General features: G+C 37.3%; 1 protein-coding gene across 2 annotated transcripts; it reads right to left on the bottom strand.

The window, feature by feature from the left end:
• Positions 1 to 499: 499 nt before the first annotated feature.
• Positions 500 to 7,675, bottom strand: LOC105178136 (uncharacterized). 2 transcript variants are annotated; one of them, XM_020699022.2, is made up of 11 exons: positions 7,315 to 7,675; positions 5,857 to 6,800; positions 5,604 to 5,693; positions 5,060 to 5,524; positions 4,363 to 4,480; positions 4,112 to 4,279; positions 3,761 to 3,993; positions 3,575 to 3,665; positions 3,448 to 3,500; positions 3,286 to 3,369; positions 500 to 3,198 (listed from the first exon to the last, which is right to left on the bottom strand). In XM_020699022.2, the coding sequence occupies exons 1-10, from the start codon at positions 7,538 to 7,540 to the stop codon at positions 3,301 to 3,303; spliced, it is 2,457 nt and encodes an 818-aa protein (XP_020554681.1). In that variant the 5' UTR covers positions 7,541 to 7,675; the 3' UTR covers positions 500 to 3,198; positions 3,286 to 3,300. The 2 variants fall into 2 exon arrangements, with proteins under 2 accessions (XP_020554681.1, XP_011099812.1); XM_011101510.3 differs by having other exon boundaries at positions 3,572 to 3,665; positions 7,315 to 7,674.
• Positions 7,676 to 9,991: the final 2,316 nt, after the last annotated feature.

The following is a 9,991-nucleotide window of genomic DNA, read 5'->3' as shown; positions in this document are numbered from 1 at the left end:
CCTATTGTTGAGAAACTCTCACTAAGACATTTATCACATTGTTTATGTTAAATTATTTTTTTTATTTTCATATACTAAATATTATATAGGACATAACCATGACCCCTGCACATCCAATTTATTGATACGAGAGCAGTCAAAGCATTGCTATTTATCTTATAATAATAAAATATCCCCAAGATTAGTCTCTTCATACATAAACTCCATTTTATTAAGAAAAAATTAAGAATGAGCTACTTATAACAAAAAAAAAAAAAAAAATGTGAGTCAAGCTTGAGCTGAAACCCAAATCCAAATTTATGAGTCAATTTGAGGCTATAACGATCAAGCGCAATGGATTTGAGCTTGAAATTATACTAATAAGCTTGGCTCATAATACTTACTGACAACCTTAAATGGAAATGACATGTAAGGACCATTCCAGCATTAACCTCAACACAATAAGAATTCACCCAAAGAACAGGTCAGAAAGCTGGAAAACTATTGAACAATTAGAACATAACTGGAAATTCAAACAGATCATATAAAACAAACAATATTTCGAACCCTCAAATGTATAAGATGATGATCACATCCCAAGATTTATTACCAAGTAAGAAACCAAATATCGGCCTGTCTAAACAGGTGAGAAATAAAAAATGCATGCATGAGAAGGAAAGGTACCTATGGCGAATGTCACGGTTTTTGATCAACAGAGCACGAGTATATTTACATGTCTGCATATATGATACTTGTGCTGACTAAAAATTACACAAGGAAAAAGAAAGGAGATGGAGATACAGGAAAATAAGAAAAGCCAACAAGAGAGAACAGAGAATGAAGGTCAGTCCTGGCAGCAAAATCAAATCAAAGTAGCAAAGAATGTGTTGAATGCTAGAACTTTTGCAAGTGCTCAATAGTAGATGAACTGTATAAGTGGAGTAACTTATATTTATTCTTGCATCAAAAGGTTTCCACAAATACCCAACATGGGGAGAAGCTAATTTTCTCCTACACCAAAAGATACTGCCAGTATGGGCGTCCGCAGGTGGGACCCAATAAGCAAGAAAGGAAAGCGAGATCTATCACCCATTTACAAAAGATAATCTACCAATATGACACCCATAGTTTTGTATCCCAATCATTTCCTGTGTCACAAAAAGATTTATCAACCTTCATTGTAGGAAAAAAGAATAGGGGATTATCCTGCTGCTATCAGTGAGGACTGGTTCAGGCTGAGGAACGCAAGTCCTCTCCTCCACCCAACTCCAGAAAAAGAAAGGCCAGACCCATTTCCTAGAATTCGAGCCATCAGGAGATATTTCATATAGGAGAGAGACAAACAGGGTCTTAAGCAACAGTAAACTGGAACATCCTCAACCCAGGACCACCTGATCTTAGTAATTCAGGCAGCATCCCATTATCACATAAGCATATACATATGTGTGTGTGTGTATCCCTATTGAATCTAGTAATTTGGATCACAAGCCAATCTCCATAAATAATTCCTACCAGTCGTAGCTCAATGGCAGGCTTGTTGGACTGCCTCCGCAGGCTATATCTATGTTTAGTCATAGACAGGACATCAGAAATGCAACCAAGCACATGTAACATCATAACAAGCCCTACAGGAGCAATGTATACCCACAATAAAATCCTAAAAAACATCAGATCACCTAGGAAATGACATCAGCATAAAATGTTGATCCAAAACAAACGGATCCTAAAATAACCAAGTTCTTTCCTATATCATTTCCAACAAAGGATCAATCGCTGTCAGTAAATCCTTGGGGCAATCAGCTTTTTAGCATTGAGAAGCTTAGCTGACCAACAAAAACCATATACAGAAATCAGAAATTAACTTGAAGAAAATAGCTAATATTAAAATCTTCCCCTTTACTAGACCCAAGTCACAGTGAGTCTAATTCCCAGAAATCACAATGTAATTTCAGTTCAACAGGAATAGATATTTCTCCATTTAGTAAACATCTACATTACCAAGAGAGTTTCTCTTTTGCAAACCAATTGAAACTATACATCCTCTAAACATTGTATTTTTCAAAAGAGAAAGCTAAAAGATCAAGCATACAATAGATTGCTAAACCCATTCAAAAGAAAGCCAATGCCTCTATTTGATAGAACTACACACTACTATAAAATTATGATTAACATAAAAAAGATACTGATGGCAAAATCTATCACTTTAATCAAAAGACAGCACCATTCAAACCGGGTAACTAAAGGTTAGTTTTTGCATTCAACAATAAGAAATATTTTCAATTAGATGCCAAGCCTTCAATGTGCACATGGAGCTCTTCTCTCAAGTATTTCTGTCATCAGAACGTTAGATGCCCACTAATTACATAAAGATCCATCAATATCCCCCATAAAATTTATCACATTTCCAGAAACGGTCTTATGAACCTGACGGCCTCTGAGAAGATAATACCAATTTCTTGGTGAAGTAGGATATATATGGTTATCAGCTTATAATATAACCACCTCTTGTCGAAGTACATACATAATATTCATCACTAACATATCCATATTGCAATCATCACTTCTAACTCAATGTAGATGGATTTCTTAAACACTATCTCATTCAACCAAAATCCATTGCAATAATCTCCAAAAATCAACAGTTTCTCACTTAAAATGCCTGCTTCGTTCATCAAAGATCAGAATTTCAAGCAATACCACTGGTTACTGTTTTTTTTTATCTCAGACTGCACTCTGCCCAACAAATTACAACCTAACTTGTCTGTCGAAGGTTCCAGTTAAAATGGTCATACCACTCACTCATCCCACAGGAAAAGTATAAGAAGAAGAATTAGTCCGCCTCATCTTAAAAGTATAACCAACATCCTCAAACTGCTTTACCCAAGCAGAAGAAACTCGCAGAACAATTGGACTCCACCTCAAAAATTCAGTACTAAAATCCAGGCATCTTAGACATGGAATATTGTTATCTACACGAAGGTCCTTTCACAAGCGATGCCCTAAAAGTTGTGAACACTATACCGAAATCTAAAATCTGCAAAACGAAGAACTGCGAGCAAGGAAAGAACAGCGATGAAGGTGAATGGAACAAGTACTAGTAAAAGAAAAAAAAAATGGGAGGAAACGCAAGGGAATCATTAGATTTTCTTCCAGGCCACCAGACCAGAGTCGTGTCTTCTCATCAACCAGACAACTGAAACTTAACCTTTTAGATTTCACCTGCAATGGCATAAAGCTAGTGAGAAGAACATCAATCTTGCAGCCAGAAGTAAAGAATATGGGAAATTTACGTTCATAATTACCTACCTTAAAACCATGAGCCTAGTAATAGTAACCACGTCCATATGTGTGATCATTCCCATAAAACGATGAATATGAACCTCCTCGATACTGTACATCATATGAAAAATGAGTGTGGAAGGTCCGACATGCAGATCCAATTAAAAAATACAAAATCATGGTACTTACTTCAGGACCATAATAATTTTGGCGGTAGAGGCCACCATCAGCTCCAAGATCATCTGATTCCAAAAGAAACTGAGATGATAAGAAGGAAATCCTTCAAAAATGGACGAAACCAAAAAACCCTTACCACGATATCTAGTTCCGCAAAATGGAACAGCAGGGTCTGACAGATCCAGTCGAGCACGGTGCCTACTAGGCTCTGCAAGACCAGAATCCTGGTCCTAGAAGTGAAAATCAATAAATCAAATATACTTAAATACCAACTCATTCCCTGTTTAAAAGAGTTCACATGAAACCACTAAGAGTCCTAGCTTACCATCATGTAATAGGGCCTCTTTATTCCATGGGCAGCATCATCATATGGGTATGGTTCATCAAAATGCCTTCTCATGAATGATCTGTCATATCCCTCTTCAAAAGAATAAGGATATCTCCTATACGAATCATAGTCGCCATAGCCTCTATCACTTGCACCATGCCTCACTCTGTCAGGATAAGGTCTCACCGGCGATGGGTCTCGATCGGCACCCCTAAACCCCCATCTACCCCCTGCTCATGAAATGCACCATTATTTATAAAGTTCAAAATCAAAGCTAAAGTTCATGTGCTTGTTTCCAATTTTATGCCAATCATTGGAAAAGAAACAATGCAAAGGGAGATACAACACCTTGTTCGAGATTAGGTCTACCATGAAAAGGAGGATATGGATTGTCAATTTCATGTTCATGGGGAAAGCCCATCCTGCCTCCACGTCCAGGTCCACGAGGATAGAAACCCCGGCCATGCTGGATGTTTGCTCGGTTAAAAGAACGTCCACCTCGTCCAAAACCCCTTCCTACAAGCAAATCAATACACCATAGAAAAGCCTATGACACAAACAGTAAGAATCTCAATTGCACAGAAAACAGATATCCTTACCAGAAAATCTAGGAAAAGTTCCACTGCTACCATGAGCAATCCAAAAACCCCCACACATTCCACCTTTTACAGCCTGCATCTTGGGTAAAGGATTTGAAAGTCTTGCTCGCACTTTAACCTAAGAAAAAATAGAACGAGGTGAGAGAAACTCATAATGTGCTACAAATAAAGCAAAGTAAAATCAGCACAAAACAAACCAGAAGACTAAAAAGATATTACAGGCTTCCTTCCTAGTTCACAGTCAACATACTGCCTTGGCAACATAAGCACATTACATGAAAGGTCCCAAGGCGGACAGCATGGTGCAGGTCTTTTCAAAGCATGGCACATATTTATTGAAATAAATTATATATTCATACATAAATATCTCATAACATCAATAATGCCCAAACAATTAAATATAAACACTAGAACTTATTTTAACAATTATACCATAAAAGAAATATGTAAAACAACTAGTTTCAGGGAAAAGAAGAGTTCCAAAAACGCAAGTCCAGTATTAAACTGGGCAAAGCCCAGTTGTTAAAAAAAATTGAGCTGAAAAAAGAAGGGCACTATAGCGCCACTATGCCACAGAAAAAGGCTCGCTAAGCACCATGGCTCACCATTTACAACTATGATAATATCTCAAATGAATCAGGACTGTTCCTTAGAACTCTGCTAAACAAAGGCCACATAAATGGAAATTCACATGTACCTTTGAGTTACCATCATTCAGTCCATTGTTGTTTACACCTTCAACACATGAAACTGCAGCTTCATGTGTACTGAAATCAACAAATCCAAAATCCTTCCTCTTGGCTGTTGACATATTTCGTGCCAACATAATTCGCGCAATATCACCAAAAACTTTGAATTTCTCCCTCACATGATCTTCGTCCCAGTATGGTGGGAGCCCATCAATGAACACTGATTTAACCTGGGCCATGACTTCGGGATCTGGCTCACGTAAAGGTTCAGCAAATGCCACTTTGGCCGTTCTCTCAGAGTGGCCAAATACAACATCATGCTTTTGGAGTCTTTTATAAGCCAACATAGCCTCAGCATGAGAAGAAAATTCGATAAATGCAAAACCACGACTCAACCCTTCATATCGGGGATCTGCTACCAGAGTGATGTTTTCAACACCTTCTATTCCATAATCCTTCAGTTTTTGTTTTATCTGTCATAGATACAATCATGAGAAGCATTTAGTTATTGATAACATTATACGGAGCTAAGGAAATGAAGAATTAGCTTACGGCTTCCTTTGTCCAGGTGTTGCAAATATTCCCCAAAAACAACGTGTCGTTATCCTCACTTGCTGCAGTCCCACATCGCTTACCATGTATCTAAGAAAGAGCTAATATCAGAATTGCACTCGCATATTCCTATATACACAAACTAGTGAACAGACTCGCACAAGCATAAACAGCTAATAAACTCACCAAATTATACATTAATCTAATAATTAAATGTAACATAAATGCAAGAAAACTCAGAAATAATTCATACCACAGGATTCTTCATCTCTGACAGAGCACGGCTTGCTTGCTCCTTTGTCGCAAATTGGACAAAAGCATACCCCTTATTCTTGTTTGTTGATGGATCCACATGCATGCGAACTTCAACGACCTCGCCTGCATACTCAAACACCTTTCTAACATCCGCTTCCACAGCGTCCCGGTCCAGCCCACCAACAAATATCTCCCTCTCTTTCCTCACCTTACGCTCCCTTGCAGCAGCATTTAACTGCACGCGTTCCTCTTCCAAAGTCTCAGCTTCTGCCTCATTCTGCGGTGCATCATCATCAGCAAAATCTTCTGCACCAAATTCTTCATGAACCTCTTGATCGCTGAGCCCCTCAATCTTTCCATCATCAGGTTCCTCTAGGGAAGCATCCTCCTGTTTCACTTCATGACTGGTTTCTCCTTCAATTCCAATAGTTTTAGCTTTAGGATCTCCTTCACTAATTGTTTTTGACTGCGACCCTTTTTCTTCCTTTGTCTCTTCTGCTTTATTAGTCATACAGGGTTCTTGATCCTCCACAGGATTTGCATCTGTAGCCATAGTTCCTATAGTCTCAGACAACTTGTCACCAATGTCCATCAACTGCATTTCTGGTTCACTTGCCTTTTCTTCTGCCTTCTCAGACAACTTTCCAATATCGCTAGTGTCTTTATCCTCCACCACAGCGTGCTCAACATTTTCAACCAAAGTTTTTTCATCTGTTGCAGGTTCATCATTGGAAGCTTCTGTACTTTTTTTATCCTCTATAGTTCTATTTTCCGTGGTTTCTTCAATCTTTGCCTTCTCATTTACTGCTGATGCGTTGGTCCGCCCAGAAGCAGCTCTAGCTGAAACTGGAGTTTTTCTGATCACTTTCCTTACAACCTTTTTAACTACTTTTGTTCCAGAAACAGGTTTTGCTACTGCTGATGCTTGACCAACTTGTTCAACTACAACAAATAAAAATGAAAAAGCAACTGATCAAACGTGAGAATCAAAATTGAACAATCGAATGCCTAAAAGAAGCATGTAATATCCAAAAGCCTCCTCATGTTCTAAAAGAGAGCGCATGTAGAAGACCAAGGTTGTTGGATTGGATAGACAAACCAGTTAACATGCTGGATATCTGAAAAGCTAAACCTTTTCAAACCAAAGCAGTTTAGATTGAAAAATCAAGAATCAACATTTTGCATGTGCACCAAAACAGGTATTATGGGTTGAAACCATGTGGGTACCATCAAGATATTGTTAGAAGGTTCGTCTATTCTCGACTGAAGGCCTTTGACGTTCGTTTGTAGCAAAATTCACTACTTAAAGCTATTCATCAACTATCAATACTAAAAATTAGCATCCACCAGCCAAAAAGACAATCACAAAGTCATAACTATTTGATGCTAAAGGAAATACCCAAAACTAACACCAAAAGGCACAAAAAATAAGCCAGGTTACACAATTCCTATAAACCTGATGGCTTCGAATCGGGAGTGACGCTGACTTGCTTTGTCCTCCCGGCACACGCACGCTTTGCCTCGCCTGTCTTCAGCGTTTCCGTCTGCGTTGGAGAAGATTCGACCTTCACCTCCACAGATGACGGCGTCGCTTGTGTCTTGGCGGCCGACTTCTTGGCCGCCGGAGGTGTCTTCTTAGTCGCCGCGGCTGGTTTCTGGGTGTCGGAGTTTCGGGTTCTCATGGCAATCTTCGATATTATTTACTCTACGTGAACTCAATTCTTGCGGAAGAATTTGGAACCCTAGCTTTTCTTCGAGAACAAACTCTTTAATGCTGTATGTCATTCAACCTTCAATTTGCATGTTGTTGTTGTCGACATTGAGGTTTCTTTTCCCACCTAATATTTTGCGTAATTATCGATTTCGTCCTATAACTTAGGCAGTATTCCAATTTGGCCCCATTTAGTAAAATCTCCTTATATTTGGTCCTATTACCAATTTTGGCTAGAAATTGCACAAGGAAAGTGATAACTCTGCAATTATAATAATTTTATAGCAATTTAATCTTCCTTTTTAAGCCAAAATATTCCTAATTATGTGATTTTATTGCATATTCAGCAAAAAAGGAAGATTACAAGGACGTTTCTGCAAAATTGACAAAGTGCGCCCACGCTTAATGGAGTAGTCAACTCGGGATAAGGATAAGCACGAACGATTTCCCCAAAAGATAAAGGAATCAAGTGTTTAGATTTAAAAAGGATTCTTTTAAGCTTATCTTTTGTAATCTATTTACCTTTTTAGAGTTTATCACGTATCTATCCCCCCACTACGTCTAGATTCGTAAGGGACTTTTATTATAAATAGGGGGATCTCTTCATTAGAAATCATTCAGTTTTATTTTAGAACTCTATAGAATTCTCTGTTCATCTCTTCTCTTTTATTTTACTACCGGAATTAATGGAATTTCACTTTATAGTGTGTTCTTCCATTAATATGTCCGGCTAAATTCCCTATTTTCTGGTTAAGGTATGGTGATTGCTTGATTCCCATTATGTTGTGAGATCTAGTCTGCGTTCTACACTTGTCAGACAAATATTCATGCTATTCTCTGTGCTTTAATTACAAACGTCTGATTTATGAATGATTCGGCCGGTTGTTCATTATCAATAAGGTTTGCTTAGCTAATTGGACTTTATAAATCTGTGTAATTGTTTATTTAGTTCAATACTTAGTAGCAACGTAGCATAATTGGTTATGTCACAGTATTTAGTTATATTATGGGGAATGCATGATCTAGTTTAAACGAATTGTCCTCGTAGGAGTTTGTTGATTAGAATCAGGCCTTTCTAATTCTTAATGCTGTTAATAGATTAAATCTTGTGGACGTTCCTAAGGTTGTCTGTTAATTAGAGATCTAGCCAACGGTCGTACCTTGGCTGACGAAAAGGTAAGGAAAGGTGAGGTTGTTAGGTCGTACCAACGACCATAACTGGTTTATTTGTCCATACATGTGTTATTCTTGCATCAATGGTCAACTCACAAGAATCAAGCATAATCATAATCTTAACCGAAAAATCTCTCTCTCATATCTCTATCAGGTATTTTTAATTATTTAGTTTTTTATCACATCTTTTTATCAACAACCTTCCCCATTATTTTTCATTTTTCTAAAAGAAATTAACTTAAAACCAATCCCCGTGGATCGACCCTACTCCCACTTTCACAAGTGTAGTAGGAATTATTTTTGGTGACTTCGACACTCATCAGAAAGGGAAAATATAAATGAAATAGAAAAATTATTATCCAAATCAAATCAATTACAAAGCAAGTGTGATATATTCGTCATATGTTTGGTCACTTTTCATGAATTATATATCAATCACAAGACAATTGTATTGAACTTGTCATATAATTGGCTCAAGTTCGACCAACTCCAATTTAAATTACAATCTCCCATAAAATAGCTATACTAATACAAAAATATGGTTAGAGAAATAGTTAGGTCAAGACAAAAGTTTGATCTTTCTTCTTTAGATAAAAGTTGCCTTGCACTTTCTGATCAATCTTACGATCATCAAGATTTTTTCTAATTTATTTAATTTATAAAATGCCGTACGTTGTGATGAAAGAGGGACGTTTTGAGATAATTGTTGAATATATTAACAAATCTACAAACAGTTGGCGACATTCTCAAGTTTTTTCTATTATTGATAAATATGAGATTGGTGAATATATCAATTAACATCCCTAGTTCCTAAAATGTGTGAATTTAGCAAATTAGTTTTAGATTTTGGGCTGAGGTAACTTGCCTGCAATCAGTTATCCAGACTTAATGGCTAATTATATGGTTCGAGGAGGTACATGGTTGATCAAGCCAATTCATATAGGATGCCACTAATCCCGGGAAGCACTAAGCAGCATTTGAGTGCAAACAACATAGTATATCAAAGTTTTGTTGTTATTGATGAGCAATCGGTTATTTGGTGACTTGGCGTTTATCTATCAAATTTGTCATTAATCATGATTAATTATACGTTGAAGTCCTGCAAAAATGATTGAAATCTTTATTAAATAATGGGATGTTGGATGATTCTTACACAGAAAATGTTATGTGCAACGAGATTTTTGACTATTTATTATGTGTGTAGATTTCTTTTATTCTTAAAGAATGCAACAAACCTGTGGATGGGCCG

Source organism: Sesamum indicum, linkage group LG9 (assembly GCF_026168435.1).
Source record: "Sesamum indicum cultivar Baizhima isolate 11 linkage group LG9, ASM2616843v1, whole genome shotgun sequence".
In the NCBI taxonomy this organism is placed as follows: Eukaryota; Viridiplantae; Streptophyta; class Magnoliopsida; order Lamiales; family Pedaliaceae; genus Sesamum; species Sesamum indicum.
This window is presented reverse-complemented; position numbering and strand designations above follow the sequence as displayed.

Bases quoted from the DNA above. Each gene is read 5' to 3' on its own strand.
- LOC105178136 (XM_011101510.3), bottom strand. From the start codon at position 7,540: ATGAGAACCCGAAACTCCGACACCCAGAAACCAGCCGCGGCGACTAAG. The intron at 5,525-5,603 runs GTAAGCTAATTC...TATCTATGACAG, and splicing joins ACACCTGGACAAAGGAAGCC to ATAAAACAAAAACTGAAGGA. The intron at 4,280-4,362 runs GTAAGGATATCT...ATTTGCTTGTAG, and splicing joins AACTTTTCCTAGATTTTCTG to GAAGGGGTTTTGGACGAGGT.